This window comes from Myotis daubentonii, chromosome 8, assembly GCF_963259705.1.
Source record: "Myotis daubentonii chromosome 8, mMyoDau2.1, whole genome shotgun sequence".
Taxonomy (NCBI): Eukaryota; Metazoa; Chordata; class Mammalia; order Chiroptera; family Vespertilionidae; genus Myotis; species Myotis daubentonii.
The window spans coordinates 56,547,586-56,564,885 of NC_081847.1; the positions used below are offsets into that span (position 1 = coordinate 56,547,586).

At 35.1% G+C, this 17,300-nt stretch overlaps 1 protein-coding gene across 11 annotated transcripts in view; it reads left to right on the forward strand.

Moving 5' to 3' along the window:
- The window catches only part of ESCO1 (establishment of sister chromatid cohesion N-acetyltransferase 1), a 39,552-nt gene that overhangs the window by 18,624 nt on the left and 3,628 nt on the right, over window positions 1–17,300 (forward strand). For 3 of the 11 annotated variants that reach the window (XM_059706489.1, XM_059706490.1, XM_059706491.1), the window contains 5 exons: window positions 12–69; window positions 1,394–1,508; window positions 9,342–9,473; window positions 12,984–13,073; window positions 15,843–15,986. In XM_059706489.1, coding sequence (XP_059562472.1) covers window positions 12–69; window positions 1,394–1,508; window positions 9,342–9,473; window positions 12,984–13,073; window positions 15,843–15,986 — 539 coding nt within the window. Of the gene's footprint in view, window positions 1–11; window positions 70–1,393; window positions 1,509–9,341; window positions 9,474–12,321; window positions 12,446–12,983; window positions 13,074–15,842; window positions 15,987–17,300 lie in introns of those variants that run through there. The other 8 variants (XR_009454130.1, XR_009454133.1, XR_009454128.1 and 5 more) reach the window with 8 other exon arrangements.

Sequence of the window (17,300 nt, forward strand, 5' to 3'; positions counted from 1 at the left end):
TTAAATTACAGGTTCAACTCCCAAACAGCACAATATACTCAATCAAACATCTAAGACCAGTGATAACAGGTAAGATGTTAGTTTAATATAAGTGTAAATATGACAACAGCTAAAAGATAAACTGAAGCATATTAAAAATTTTAAGTTTATTTGAGCAAAACCAATTAGAATTGAGCAGCATTTAATCTAGCAGATAGAAAGGAGCTTTGAGGAGCTGTACAAAATGACTTTTATAGGCAGAGGAAGTGGGAACAAGGAAGTTATATTGGCAGAAAAAAGGAGTGTTGGTTATTGCAGAGCTACTTTCCGTAGGGGATGGCTGGGGTATATTAGGCAGATTACCTAACTAGTGCTGATCAAGTGATTACTGATTGATTGTTTTAAAATTGTATTTCTAGGAGAGCCAAAACTGTATTTAAGCTTCTATTTGATGACTTGGCGCTTAGGATAAGGGACTCCATTTTGGGTCTGCTGTCCTGTTTTTTACAGAATTTGATTTTAACCTGTAAGTTTTGAGTGTGGGAGATTTTTCCCTAACAAGTTATGCTTGTAAACCCTTAGTTTTTCACATAGAAAGACAGTGATATTCACAAATTTCTATTCATTATATCTTTTTTTTCTATGCTTATATATGCTTTTTTATTCCTTTTGTTTTTTTAGTTAATGTATTTGGGGCATCTTTTACCATCTTACTGCATTCATTTAAAATCTACATTAGATTTTGTTCCTTATTTAACACTTTACTTTATAGACATTTTGTTTGTTTCCAGTTTATCTCTATTAAAAAAAAGTCCTATGAGAAGCATATATAACTTTGCCCACTATGTGACTTATATCTAGGATAAATTTCATAGCCAGAGTTACTTAACCTGCATTGCCAGATTTCCCTCCAAAGTGGAGCAAGTGTTTGAAAAAGCTCCTTTCCTCAAATCCCTTAAAATGCTGGATATTATCAACATGTAAAAGTTTTAAAGTAGATCAGAAGCTTTTTGTTTTGTTTTTAATATAATTAAATTAAACCTGACTTATTTTACTTTATAGCAGCGGTAACCAGCCTGTGGTCCACGGACCACTGGTGGTCCGTGAGGTCCAAAAGGTTGGTGACCACTGCTTTAGAAATTACTGAAAACAGTGTTTAGGACAAACTGTAGTGACTCGGATGGCTAAACTTATTGAAACTATAGAAGGTGCTGCAGTTTTTGTTTATTTGTTGAAACTTAATAGTGTTCTTGGTTTTCCATTCCTGATTTTTAAAATGTTAAGTTTTTTTCTCCTTGGAGTTGAAATTTGTCAGTGTTGCATAGAAAATAAGTTATTTTTTTCCTTTCAATAATTTGAAGTGATACAGATCTATAACATTTACTAGTTTGTTTTTGTTTTTGTTTTTTTAAAGGGAAACACCACCAAGTCATTCTTGGCCCAAATGTAATTCCCATTTGGAGATAACAATTCCAAAGGATTTGAAATTAAAAGAAGCAGAGAAAGTTGATGAAAAACAGTTGATCATAGTAAGTATATAACTTGACCTTTTTGGTAAAGTATTGTCATAAACATTTTATTTATGCACATTGTTAAAGATTAAATTCATTCTCTTTTTCTAAAGAGCCTCTTTTTTTGTCACCGTAAGTCTTCATTATGGAAATATTCCTGATAACATTACAAATTCCCCCCTCCCCATCCTCAAATAATGAGTCTATCATAATAAAGAAAAAAATTTAAATTTGCCCTGGCCGAGCGACTCAGTTGGTTGGAGCATTGTCACGTACACCAAAAGGTTGTGGTTTCAATTCTCAGTCAGAGCACATACCTAGGTTGTGGGTTCAATCCCTGGTCAGGGTGCATATGAGGGGCAACTGATCAATATTTCTCTCTCACATCAATGTTTCTCTGTGTTACTGTCTTTCCCTCCCCGTCCTCTCTCTAAACATATCCTCTGGAGAGAATGAAAAACAAATTCAAATTTATATATTTCTTTTTTCTTGTTAATGAAGTGTGTGCCTTTGTTTTTATAAATTTTATTGATTTCAGAGAGGAAGGGAAAGAGAGAGAGAAATAGAAACATCAAAGAGAGAATCACTGAACGGCTGCTTCCTGCATGCCCCTACGGATCGAGCCTGCAACCTGGGCATGTGCCCTGACTGGGAATTGAACTGTGACCTCCTGGTTCATAGGTTAACGCTCAACCTCTGAGTCACACCAGTGGGCTATATTTCTAGTTTGATTTATAACATACTGATACTTTATATTTATTACTTTCTGCAATATAGCACTTGATCTGTCTTTTAGTAGTTAGTTTAAATATTAAAACATGGAGCTTAATACATAAAATGATTTTCAAAATACCTATATTTTAGCACATACATTATAATTTTACAACAACATTTTACAGGAAGATAAACCAATAGTTAACTTGAAATAGAACATGGGTACTTTATTTTATTTTTTAAAAAATTATTTCTTTTAAAAATATTTTTATTGATTTCAGAGAGGAAGGGAGAGGGAGAGAGATAGAAACATCAATGATGAGAGAGAATCATTGATCACCTTCTTCCTGCACACCCCCTACCGGGGATCGAGCCCGCATTCCTGGCATGTACCCTTGACTGGAATTGAACCTGGGACCCTTCAGTCCGCAGGCCAACGCTCTATCCACTGAGCCAAACTAGCTAGGGCAGAACATGAGTACTTTACAATTTGGTTATAAGGTGGAAAAGAGGGAGATATTTTGATTGACTAAAGATATAATTTGAACGAGTGAGCACTATATAAACGAAATGAAGGGACTCACAATAATAGTAACATTTAATGTACTTTCAGTCAACATAATCAGTAGGATTTTTGGGGATTGGATGATTGAGTCTAAGTTTAATACAGTAGGTCCTTGGGTTACGTCAGAGATCCGTTCTTATGGCACGACGTAACATGATTTTCACCGTAAGTCAGAACCCACCTACGTAAGCACCTACGTCACTCACATGGAGCACGTACACAGCAGTACGTAATGAAGTGAAACAGTAAAAAAAATTTGAAAGATAACAATTTCTGACCTTTAATTGGAAATAAATAATAAAAAACATAAAACACATATGTACTTATGTCGATATGAGGGAACTTTTTTTTTTTAATCAATAAATGGGAGATGGCAACATAACCAAGAAACGATGTATGTCGAGTCCAACGTAACCCAAGGACTGCCTGTATAGGAGAATAACTTTGGAAGAATTGTCTAGAAATTTTTTAGGAGGATTAGTGAGTCAAAGAGTTGTTTTATATCTATATCTTCTATCTACACTAATAAAAGAGAAAGGTGCAAATGGACCGTACCTTTGTGACGCCCACCAGCCAATCAGGAGTGAGTATGCAATTAACCCAACAAAGATGGTGGGTTAATTTGCATATGCAGGCACTGAGTGGCCAGAGGCGTTCTGCACCGCCCAAGCCATTCCAGGCCTCTGGGCAGCGTGGAAAGGTGGAAAGGCGGCTCCGGCTGGAGTGAAGGCGGTGCCAGCAGTCAGGGGAAGGAAGGCCCATTCTTGCATGAGTCTTCGTGCATCGGGCCTCTAGTATATATATATAAAAGGCTAATATGCTAAGTGTTCTTCCCACTGTCTAACTGGTCCCTATGATGTGCACTGACCACCAGAGGGCAGATGCTCAACATAGCTGCTGTGACGCACACTTGCCATTTATAGAGCAGTGGCCACGTGGACCTGGCTGACAAAGCAACACTCGGCTTCCCCTAAGTGGGACACAGGCCCTGCCACCACCCAGAGCGATAGCCCACCAAATCACAGGCGACACTGCCAAGACCCCATGGCCAGCCCGGAAACTGTTGCTGTGGGCACCGGGTAATGACGTCATGTAGCAACTCCCAGCTTCCTCTCCCTAGCGACTAGTCTCCTTGCAGTTTCTTCAGCCCAGGAACACAACTTGCTTTATACCCAGATGGAAACATTTACACTTTAACCAATGTCTGTGAAGTGTTTTCCCGTGCCTCATCTCATTTGATCCTCACAGAAGTCCTAGAGTAGGTAGATAGGAAACTCGGTGGAATCCTATTTTCTTTTCAATAGCCGGAAAACGGAAATTTAGAAAGCTTAGAAACGACCCGACTGAAAAGAAGAAATCTTGGACCTTGAAAATGACTTCAGGTTTTCTCACTGCACAGACTATAGTCAAACACTGCTGCAGTTAAATATTTTACCCTTTGTTCTCCCTGTGTGATCTACAATAATAATCTGCTTCATGTTGATATTTACTGCTATGTTGCTGACAATTATCTGAAAGAGAAGTTGAGGCGCTTCACTGGGCTAGAAAAAGTTTAGCTAAATCAGAAAGCAGGTCTAATTAAGCAAGTTTATTCTATATCTATAAAAGGCTAAGTTGACTCGTGCATGCATGATACATGTAAAGCTTTCACTGGTGCCAATTGCATGCGTGTGTTTCGATCTGTCATTGTCCATTGTGAATTTGGTTGACACTTCTATTATAGAGAAAGGGCGAATAGCAATATTAACACATTGCGGGCAGAACCCGAGCATTCTTGTGTTTTCATACTACACAGTGTTTTACATAAATGTTAAAGACATGCCTTAAAATTGCCCATTTCATTTTGAAGTTATTTATTACATGTTCTTACAAGCTAATATCTTTTTAAAGTATGATACTTTGTAAAACCTTTTTTGTACTCGTTCAGTAGAAACTTATCTGGCCACTGGGTAAAGCTAGCAATAAAACTGGTGCGCAGTGTGTTAAAATATTTCTTCTAATTATTTTCCTTTCAATGTGAATGAACTTGTGCACCAGGCCACTAGTAATTTAATAATATTTTTGTTGTCAAGTCAGTATGCTAGTGAAACAGGATTAGACAAGTAGAACCTAAGGCTGTACTGTCCACATCTGGCTTTGAGAATTGGAAATGTGCCTGTAAGTGTAAATATACTTAATTTCAAAGATGGGTACCAAAAAAAAAAAAAAATTAAGCCCTAGCTGGTTTGGCTCAGTTGATAAAGCGTCAGCCTGTGGACTGAAGGGTCCCAGGTTCGATTCCGGTCAAGGGCACGCACCTCAATTGCAGGCTCCTCCCCAGCCCGGCCCTGGTCAGGGCTCCTGCAGGAGGCAACCAGTTAATGTGTTTCTCTCACATCAATATTTCTCTGTCTTTCCTTCTCCCACTCTCTCTAAAAATCAATGGACAAATATCCTTGGGTGAGGATTAAAAAAAAAAAAAGCTTATCAAAAAAAGGAATGCAAAATATAGCACTAATAGGTTTTTTAAATATCTAATACATGATGAAATTATAATATTCAGGATATGTTTTGTTAAATTAATCACCTGGGCCCTGGCCGGCTTGGCTCAGTGGATAGAGCGTCGGTCTGTGGACTGAAGGGTCATCACCTGTTTGCTTTTACATTCTTTTTCTTTTAAATTTTATTTTATTGTTGACAGTATTACAGATGTCTCCCATTTTCTCCCTTTTTGCCCCCCTCCACCCAACTCCCACTCTACCCCAGGTCTTCACCATGTTATTGTTTGTGTCCAGGGGTTATGCATATATGCATATATATTCTTTGGTTAATCTCCTCTTGTCCCCTCCCCCTAAACCCCCACCATAATAAAGGTGTGTTATTCTGTTCCATGCATCCATACCTCTGGACCTGTTTTGTTCATCAGTTTATTTTGTTCTTTAGATTCTACTTATAAGTGAGATCATGTGATATTTTTTTTTCTCTAACTGGCCTATTTCCCTTAGCATAATAGTCTCCAGGTCCATCCATGCTGTCTCAAAGGGTAAGAGATCCTTCTTTTTTATAGCTGCATAGTATTCTATTGTGTAAATGTACCATAGCTTTTTTATCCACTCATCTAGTGATGGGCACTTGGGATGTCTTTAGATCTTAGCTATTGTAAATAACACTGCTAGGGGTGCATATATTCTTTCTGATTGGTGTTTTGGGATTCTTAGGATATATTCCCAGTAGTGAGATTGCTGGGTCAAATGGCAGATCCATTTTTAATTTTTTGAGGAAGCTCCATACTGATTTCCACAGTGGCTGTACCAGTCTGCCTTCCTATCAGCAGTGTACTAGGGTTCCCTTTTCTCCACATCCTTGCCAGCAGGAATGAGGTGATAACTCATTGTAGTGTTAATTTGCATCTCTCTGATGATTAGTGATGTTGAGCATTCATGTGTCTATTGGCAATCTGTATATCCTCTTTGGAGAAGTGTCTATTCAGGTCCTTTGCCCATCTTTTAATTGGATTATCTTCCTGGTGTTGATGGTTATGAGTTCTTTGTATATTTTGGAAATTAAATCCTTATCAGATGTATCATTGGCGAATGTGTTCTCCTATTGAGTAGTTTCCCTTTTCATTTTGTTGATGGTTTCTTTTGCTGTGCAGAAGCTTTTTAGTTTGATGTAGTTCTATTTGTTAATTTTTTCCTTTGTTTCCCTTGCCCTCGGCCAGTGGTTCTCAACCTTCTGGCCCTTTAGATACAGTTCCTCATTGTTGTGACCCAACCATACAGTTATTTTCGTTGCTACTTCATAACTGTAATGTTGCTACTGTTATGAATCGTAATGTAAATATCTGATATGCAGGATGGTCTTAGGCAACCCCTGGGAAAGGGTTGTTCGACTGCCAAAGGGGCCACGACCCACAGGTTGAGAACTGCTGCCGTAGGCAATGTATCAGTGGAAATAACCGCTATATGCCTTTGTATTCTTTCATGTGGCTACTAGAAAATTTAAAATTACATTTGTGGCCCTAACTGGTTTGGCTTGGTGGATGGAGCGTTGACCTGTGGACTGAGGGGTCCCAGGTTCGATTCTGGTCAAGGGCATGTGCCTTGGTTGCGGGCACACCCCCAATGGGAGGTGTGCAGGAGGCAGCTGATCGATGTTTCTAGCTTTCTATCCCTTTCCCTTCCTCTCTGTAAAAAAAATCAATAAAATATATTTTTAAAAAAATTACATTTGTGGATTACATTTCAGTTGGGTAGGGCTGGTCAGGAGATGATGTTACTAATTATAATGATAGCAGTTAAGACTTTGTGAATGCATTTTTCCATGTAAGCCACTCATATTAATCAAGTTAAGCTATATTAAAAAATCATGAGATTAGTACTACTATTATTTCCCAATTACCAATGAGGAAATTGGGGCAGGAATGCTTACTCATTCCTATAAAACTGCCTGCTTGAAGAGATATTTGTATACCGATGTTCATTATTCACATTAGCCAAAAGATGGAAGCAACCAAAGTGTCTATTAGTGGTTGAATGGGTAAACAAAATGCGGTATATACTTACAATGGAGTATTATTCAGCCTAAAGAAGGAAGGAAATTCCGACACATGGTACACTGTGGTTGAACCTTAAGGATATTAAGCTAAGTGAAATAAGCCAGTCACAGAAAGACAAATACTCTATGATTCCACTTCTATGAGGTACCTAGAGCAGTCAAATTCATAGAGACAGTCTCAGATTACACTCATTGACTGGGGAGGCCAGTAGACAGGGTATTTGTGCAGAACTGTGCAGATCAAAAGCCCTGGAGTGCGTTTGCTGCAGGCACTCATTTTCTTTTTTTTAATATATTTTATTGATTTTTTACAGAGAGGAAGGAAGAGGGATAGAGAGTTAGAAACATTGATGAGAGAGAAACATCGATCAGCTGCCTCCTGCACACTCCCCACCGGGGAGGGGATGCACCCGCAACCAAGGCACATGCTCTTGACCGGAATCAAACCTGGGACCCTTGAGTCCGCAGGCCAACGCTCTATCCACTGAGCCAAACCGGTTAGGGATCATTTTCATTGTCATTCTGAGGGAAGTCTTCGAGAACCAGGTTGTTCCCAAGAGCTGGGTAGGAAGGGGGATTAGGGAGCTGCTCTTTAATGAGTATAGAGTTTCAGTTTTGCAAAACGAAAGGAATTCTGGAGATTGGTTGCACAACATTGTAAATGCACTTAACATTACTGAATTGTACACTTTAAAATGGTTAACATGGTAGATATGTTGTATATCTTTTTTTAAAAAATACATTTTAGCCGAAACCGGTTTGGCTCAGTGGATAGAGCGTTGGCCTGAGGACTGAAAGGTCCCAGGTTCGATTCCGGTCAAGGGCATGTACCTGGGTTGCGGGCACACCCCCAGTGGGAGATGTGCAGGAGGCAGCTGATTGATGTTTCTAACTCTCTATCTCTCTCCCTTCCTCTCTGTAAAAAATCAATAAAATATATTAAAAAAAATTTTAAAATTGATTTCAGAGAAGGAGGGAGAGGGAGAGACTGAAACATCAATGATGAGAATCATTGATTGGTTGTCTCCTGCATCCCCCCTACTGGGGATTGAGCCCACAACCCGGGCATGTGCCCTTGACCGGAATCGAACCCGGGACTCTTCAGTCCACAGGCTGACACTCTATCCAATGAGCCAAACCAGCTAGGGCAGTATATGTATATCTTAACAACAGTTACAAATTGATTTTTCTGCCTGACATAGATTTGCAGGTAACTAATTTTGTCAATAGTTCGAATCCTTTAGAATTAACTTCCCTTAAGTTTTATACACAATCTTTTATTAACCATTTGATTTCTCTTTGCTATTTGACCCTTGTTTTCACGTGCTATGCATACTTCTATCTTAGATTTTTTTTTCAGTAATTCAAATTGCATAGTTTTAGAATAGAAAGAGTAAAAGGACTATTTTCATTTTATTCTTAAAGTTAGGTCTTATTGCTGAAATTTTCTTGTTGAATAAGACCAAGAATAGAAAACATTTGGTAAACATACAGTACAAGCATGATTTACTGGATCATAGTTGATTGTAGTTAGTCTTTGGTACTTATGTAATAGATAATAGGAAAAAATTAATTTTACCTTTTCTCAAGAGTTTCAGGTGACATCAAAATACTGTTTAATATCTACAAACTAGATTAAAACCATTAAAGAGAACAGACAAGGTATTAAAGAGTGTAAAGCACTATTTTCTCTAAACGTTAGCAGTATAAATAGTCCAGATAAAAGTATATATTCTCATTTGTGGAGTATTTTGCTATTTTGGGCTTTAGGAACAAGATTGTAGTGTTAAAGATATTTCTCAGTTCCTTTCATTTGTTATTAAATGCTGTGGAGTGAGTGATCAAATTACTAAGTGGAACAGTTCTCGAAAAAATTGCATGTAGTTCAAAGAATACATCTTTATTTTTGTAATCATCACTGTGTATTATTTATTGTAGATTAAATACTTCTCACTTTATGTGACATGTATAGAGGCTAATGTTCTAGAATTATTCTTTTGGAAGGACAAAACTCTTTTGTTTGTTTTTATAAATAGGATGCAGGACAAAAAAGATTTGGAGCAGTTTCCTGTAATGTTTGTGGCATGCTTTACACAGCTTCAAATCCTGAAGATGAAACACAGCACCTGCTCTTCCACAACCAGTTTATAAGTGCTGTAAAATATGTGGTAAGTGGAATTCATGCCTTCTAAAACAGATTTTAAAGAGATGAACGGCCAAATTTAAGTCTGAAAATTTTCCTTTTTTTGGAAATGATACTATATACAGAGCCTTTGTATATGTACTGGCTTATTTTAAAACAAAGCCAAACATAAAAACCAGCTAATTTGTCTGGTTTATGTTGTGGGATTTTTAATTTAAGTTGTATTTTTAAGGTAGTTAATGTATCTCTTCTAACAAGTAATGCTATTCAAGTTGAGTATTTTTAAAGTTTCTTTTGATTTTAATAATTATTAGCTATTGATCAGTCAGTTTAATATTATATGGCTTGACATAATATTTTTACTTGGGGATTCGTGGTGATATATATTATACCAAATAGATGGTTTGGGGATTTCCTTTGCCTTCTCTCTTATTTGCTATTATGAGAGGTTTTCTTTATCAAATTAAAAAAGAAAGTTAAGACCTCAGATTTTGTAATATACTAAAAAAGATCCCACAAAGTAAATGTTTTAGTACATATTTTTTAATGTATGTACACTTTAGGTATAATGGGTATTATTAAATATTTGTTTCTGTAAATAGCAAAGTTTTCAATAATTTTGAACCATTTCAGATATTTTATGAAAATAGTAATTTAATGTAATTGCTGTTTACCTGTATCTGAAATGGAATCTACCTGAAATGGAATATATTTCTGTTCTATACATGTTACCTTCACATTAATAAGACCTCCAGGATATCTGAACTGAGTTCACCAATTCATTTCATGTAGGCTTTTTATATATGTACCAGATGTTGAATTATTTAAAGGTTTTTCTTGACTTTAGTTAAATTTGTATTCTTATCTTTGGTTGAGGGGTTTATATTAATTGTTTCATTTATCCAGTTACTTCTACCCAAGATATATGGGGTTTTCTTTTTTATAGTTCCTTACTGTGGTGATCCTTTATATTCCTTATTTCATCTGCCTTTTCTGCACCTCCCCCCCCTCCTACCACTTAACTAAATAAAATATAAGGTGTATGGACATAGAATATTTATAGCTTAGATATTGGCTTTTCATTTGAAATTTGTATTTTTCCATTTTGACTATATTAATACCCTTACAATTTGAAAAGAAAAACAGTTATATCGGGTAGCTAAATTATAGAGTACTTCTGGGGTAAAAATATTTCAGTTTATTTTACACATGTGAATCTGATAGGAGTTAATTTAAATTAAATGCTCAGTTTACATTATTTGATTATTGCCATCAGTTTCCTAAAATTATAAGAGATTAGGTTTAAAAAGCGTAATTCTTCATCTTAGGGGAATTTCTTAATTTCTGAGAGAAACATTGAAGAATTCAGGAAATATGTACTCTGTTTTCCACAGTACCAAGGGAAATTGGTTTATGGAGCAAGATGGAGTCATCACCTTTTAATTAAATTCTAGATCTTGTAAACTATAAAGCAATGTGGCAATTTTAGGAAAATTGATTTCTGCCCCAGTTTCCCTCCTTCTCCCCCTTCTCCCTTGATGGGACAGAGCTATGGGTTATTTATTTTTGAAATAAACTTAAGAGAAGGAATTGAGTTTAGCAGTTGGCCATCCTTTGCTAACATCAAGGTTATTATTCTTATCTATTGCTTTTTTCAAATGTAGGTAAACATAGAGTCTAAGGTAGAAACTCCTCCAAAACATTGTAGCTTTTTTTTTTTTTTTTTAGTGTATGGAGAGAGAACAAAAACATATCTAGATTAAAGATGTTCTGCTGTGCTCACAGCTCTGGATTATAGTTTGTGACATTAACCCCTTATATTGGGTATCTAGTATTGTGCTTTAGCATTAAGCAGTTTTTTTCTTTTTGTTAAGATATAATTGAATATTAAGCACTCTTTTTTTAAAAACATATTTTTATTAATTTCAGAGAAGAAGGGAGAGGGAGAGAGATAGAAACATCAATGATGAGAGAGAATCATTGATCGGCTGCCTCCTGCACGCCCCTTACTGGGGATTGAGCCCGCAAACTGGGCATATGCCCTTGACTGGAATCGAACCTGGGACCCTTCAGTCCACAGGCCGATGCTCCACTGAGCCAAACCAACTAGGGTGAATATTAAGCACTCTTAAGTGTTTGACAAAACATCTAAATATTTTTAATGCCAATTATTTGTTGTGTTTGTTTCTTGGAGAGAAGCACATAGAAAATAAGTCATTTGGGTGCTCTGGCTTTAATTCATTTTATTTTAAATAGACAGTATTCAGGGACCTGAAATAAAGGTTTGTTCTACTTAAAAACAGAATAAATGAGAACAATGAGTTTTTCTTTTAAATGTTTAATTACACATTCTTTAGAAAAATAAGTTAAGTAGCTTTTCCTTAGGGTAAAATTTTTCCTTTAGACATGGTAAATGTCTGTGATAGTTAAAAATGGCCAAAGACCTGTTTTCAAAAGATTAAAATATTATTAAAATTAGTAGTTATAGTAGAAAGTGATTCTCATAGAACCCATTTTTGGTTGACTAATAAATTTCCTTTTCTTTATCCTCTTTGGTTTGGGGTTGGGGAGAGAGTGATGGTGCACTCTTTATTCCTTCATTGTACTCATCTGCCTCATTGACACCATTTGAGGAAATGCATTTTATCTGATTTATTAGAAACTATTTAGGAAGGAGCCTCTTAATGCTTCAGAAGTACATATTGCTTCTTGAAAGGCTTTTTCATGTGAAGTTGGTTGGGTAAGACAACTGGAACAACCAGTTAAGCTCATTCCTTCTGTGCTTATTATTTAAAGCTCCTAGTTTTAACCTCTGGTTCAGTCCCATCTTACTAGATTTAAGTGGCTTTTGTTTTGTTTTGTTTTTCATGCAGGTTCTGCTCATTAATCACCACGAGTGTGGATCTGAAGAAGAGTTTATTACCTCTCTTTTTTTGAGTATGTTTAACTTCAGATACACACAACGTAGCCTCTCCTTCCCTATTAGATTCTTAGAAGGTAGTTATATTTTTACAGTCTCCTTCTTGTGACTTTGATAGTTGTGACCAATAAGAGTAAACACTTATTCCTTACATGTTGGGCTACTGCATGCAAATCAGTTCATTTAAAACCTCCTGGAGGTCTTTGGCATGCTAGACATAAAACCATGAGTGTGTGTTTGTGGAGGTAACCATGTTCCAAAGAAATTTGAGTTTCTTTCTTTTATCAAGAACTAGGAGAGTTATCTTTTAGGTTTTGGGAATCATTGACTTTTAAGGGGCTTGCTTTTGGTGTGTGATTTTCAAAATTAATAAATGGGAAATGATAAATTAAAAATAGCCTTGTGATATCTCTGTGTGAGTAGTATAAAGATATTAGCTTGCATTGTACCTATTGTATGCTTAACAAAATTGCTGATTTATCTTGTCATTAGTTAAACATTAATAAGCATATAACTTTTTCATGTTTGCAATTTTTAGACACATTGATATTTTTTCTTGTACATGAATATGATGAATGAAATGTACATAAAATTTCTTCTTTTGTTTTAATCTAGGGCTGGAAAAAAGAAAGGATTTTGGCTGAATATCCTGATGGCAGGATAATAATGGTTCTTCCTGAAGACCCAAAGTATGCCCTGAAAAAGGTAAATTTCTAGTGAAATTTCTTGTAGAATGGCTAAAATAATTTTGCAGCTAATTTTAAGAGAATAACACATACTAGCATAGCACATTTAAACCCCAGTTCTGAAAACAAGAAATCAGCATTTAAAGAATAAAACTCAACTAAAAAATCATGGTTAAACTGTAGTGTGTCCAGCACATGTGAACTGAATTTTCAGTGACTTGATTACTATTCTATATTATCAGTAATTTTAGTGATGGTACAGAAATCATGCTAGTTAATTAATAATGCCTCACAAATTTTAAGAATCAGGATTAAAATTGAAATTTGAATCATAATTTAGAAAACAAAATTAATAAATGTGAGTTTTCATTCTGAGAATAGATTTCTAAATAAAAACTTATTGCAGAGGGAATCTAGTAGTAGGTTTTAGTAATCCTGAAATTAAGCATGAGATAGTCATGTTAAGAGAAAAAGAACAAGATACATTTGATCTGGTAAATACAGAGTGAGCCAAAAGTAGGTTTATAGTTGTGAGTATGAGAAACACAGAGTTTACTCTTGTATTATTACTTATCATTGTATTTTCTGTACATACAACTATAAATCTACTTTTACCAACCTTGTATAATATAGCAAACTTAATCCTCATATCTAGTGTGAGCCAAGTTTTAGTGCAACTTAGAATTCTATATTTTAAGGGTTCAAAGAAATGAACCAGAGAAATAATGAAATCTGGAACCATTTCATTATATAGAATATCTTACAAGTCAGGGAACAATAGGGTAAACTTATTTTACGTAATATGTTAATTATATTTCAAATAATATGTTCAACATGTTTTTCTTCAGTCTCCAGAAATTTCCTCATAATGTAAAGCAATGAGTCCAGGCATTTATTTGAAAAGCTTAATTACACTAGACTGTGTCCAGAATTTCTAGAAATAAAAGGAAAATAATATACTTTTTTTAAGGTTAACAATGGGATCTCTTTAAATTTAGGAATACTTCACCTAAAAAGGAGATTAAGGAAAATACTTTGAACCTATTATTTGAAAATTTAGCTGACATTCTACTTAAAGTTTATCCTGTGGTTCCTGACTTTTCAGATAACACTGTATATATGACTGGACAATCCCAGATTCCCAAATAAACTTCCATTTTACCACTGCCTAACAAGTATAGACTAGCATTTAGAATGACATGTAAATATGCCACCTGTCTTTTGAAACATTGATCCTTGCATAAAAACAAATACTTGTTGAATTAATGTTGGATTAATGATTGACTTAATGAAAATCAAATTATGGAAATTTTGGAATTCCAACTATGATCATTTAGAAACACACAGTGGGAATTTTGCTAAACAATCATATATGGCATCCAGACTTTTCTTATTAGTAAGACTCCTCAGTAAATGCTAATTTCCTCTTTAGTTTCTCAGGGCAAAATCTTAACCTACAATTCAGTATGTTACTAGTTAATAACCCATAATAGGCTAAAAATTAAAATCTAGGGTATTGTGAGTCATTTACCTTTAGGAATCAAATCAGGAGTTGTGAGATACTGTTCCAGGAATAGGAGTTGGGTTTTCATCATTAATCATTAAATAAGGGATGTATTATATGGTATTCTGTAACTCAGAGATGTGAATATTTAACCCTCTTAGGGGTTATTTGCATTTTAAATTTAGTAGCACAAATCCATGTTTAGTGGACTGAATATTTGCAGATTATTTTGTAACTGGAAAAGATGCTAATCTTTAAGTGCCTACAAAAATCTGGACTTTGAGTTCCTACAAAGGTTTGAGCTTATCATTGACTTTGACCACAGTTCTAGGAGGTAAACTAAAGGAAGCACAGTTTGATGCCATATTAATATTAGGGGTTCAAATCCCTGTTCCTTGATTTTTAGATGTTCAGTATCTGATATGGGAAAGTTGCTTAATTTTGAATTTTATTGCTTCCATAAGTAAAGTGAGGAACCATAGACCTCTAAGAGATGTTGGATTTAAGTGAGATAATATTCATAACTTTGCATAATGTCTGGCCTACAAATGGTTAATGAGTAAATGTGTTTCTTTTCTCTGTGCCCACTTCATTTTACTGATAAGAGTACTAGTTAAGGCTTGGAAAGGAAAGTGGCTTTCCTGGCGAACATTCCAGTGAAGTTCTCTCTGTGATGCTTCTTAATGGGAAGCCTTAATGTTTTCATTGCCTATTATAGGACCTCTCATTTTTCTTGTTCCCTAAACTGGGCTTAGCATCACTCTGCAGTTTTCCCCCTCATTTTGTAAGTTGGTCCACAGGGTTTGAAAAACAGTTGTTGGTAGCAGAGTCATTTAAAAGAACTCATTAGAGCAGTGGTTCTCAACCTTCCTAATGCTGCGACCCTTTAATACAGTTCCTCATGTTATGGTGACCCCCAACCATAAAATTATTTTCGTTGCTACTTCATAACTGTAATTTTGCTACTGTTATGAATCGTAATGTAAATATCTGATATGCAGGATGTATTTTCATGTTACAAATTGAACATAATTAAAGCATAGTGATTAATCACAAAAACAATATGTAATTATATATTCAATATGTGTTTTCCGATGGTCTTAGGCAACCCCTGTGAAAGGGTCATTCGACTCCCAAAGGGGTCGTGACCCACAAGTTGAGAACCGCTGCATTAGAGGATGTCCTCAGAATGATATACTCAATTTATTGACTTGAAATTGTATATTTTTACATATATACAATGCTTTCATTATTTTTTTTAAAATACTGTTCTTTACTTGACAGGTTGACGAAATTAGAGAGATGGTTGATAATGATTTAGGTTTCCAGCAGGCTCCACTAATGTGCTATTCCAGAACTAAAACTCTTCTCTTTATTTCTAATGATAAGAAAGTAGTTGGCTGTCTAATTGCAGAACATATCCAATGGGTAAGTGATTTTTAGAGTGTTCATATGTAGTTTGACATTTAAAGAGTTTATTATGTAATCTTGAATAACATAATCCTAGTAAATTTATGAACATTTAATGTAAGGAAGAGTGTGAATGCAAAATTTCTGTGTGTGATTCTTTACAACAATAGAGCTGTATTATCAGTGGATATTAGTTTCTCAAGTCAAGTATGTAAGATAAAAATTGTATAAATCAAAAATACTTTTAAATTTTATTTAGGAAGTTTCCATGTTGGATACTAATGTAATGTCTGTACCAATTAGTCCCTTCTGTATTGGAATAAAGAGTTGGAAAACTATAGCTCTAGGTCAAAATCCAGTCTGTTTTTGTAAATAAACTTTTATGGTAACATAGCCATGCCCATTTACTTACATATTGTCTGTGGTTTCTTTCACACTACAAAGATTGAGTTAAATAGTTGCAAGAGAGACCAGATGGCCTTTTATAAAAAGTTGCCCACCTCCAAAATAGGTCACCACTTCTTTGGTTGAAATCTAGATGATGAGTTGGCTTGCATTTAGGATCTAAATTGTACAAAAACAGAAGCAGTAGAATCAGTAAAAGGAATATGTTCACATTATGAGAGTTAAGTAGTAACAGACTAACAAGAAAACAAAAGATCCTGAACTCTCCTTAATCATGCTCACTTTGAGGCATACCCCATTTGAAATTTGTCTCTTTTTAGCTGAGTTCTTACTGATGAATTAAATACTTATTGAATTTGACTTCTATTCAGTTGGTATCTTTTAGGTTGCTTGCAAAGGTGTACTTCATCAAGAAATTTTCTAATAAGTCAAAATAAGTGTGTGAGTTAATTTCTGTACGTGAAGCTATTTTTTAAAAAAAAAATTCAGCCTGAAATTGTGCAGTTTTATGAATCTTGCTGTTTATAATAACAAAATTGATTTCAATCAATAGCTGATAGAGGAGTTTGGGAATATTAATTTTATATAAAATGACTAACTCATGAAAGCTTGCCATATTGAAATTGAGTTAATTTTACATTGTGCAAAACCCTTATGTTTTTTTCTATCTTACCTAGTTCTAAAATGACTTGTAGTAGAAGTGTTTAGACTAGAAGATAGATATGTAATGCTTGCTTTTTGTGTTGTTGTTGTTAATTCTTAATTGTATTGTCTAATTATTTTAAGTTTAATACTAGACTGGTGGAGAAGATGTATGTTTTTAAAGCACTTTGGTTTTTTTAAGAAAGAGATGAGCGTGTGGGGAAAAGTACTTTTCTAAATTCTTGATTACTCTGCCATCCCTATTCCTAGTTCCCACATAGCCGT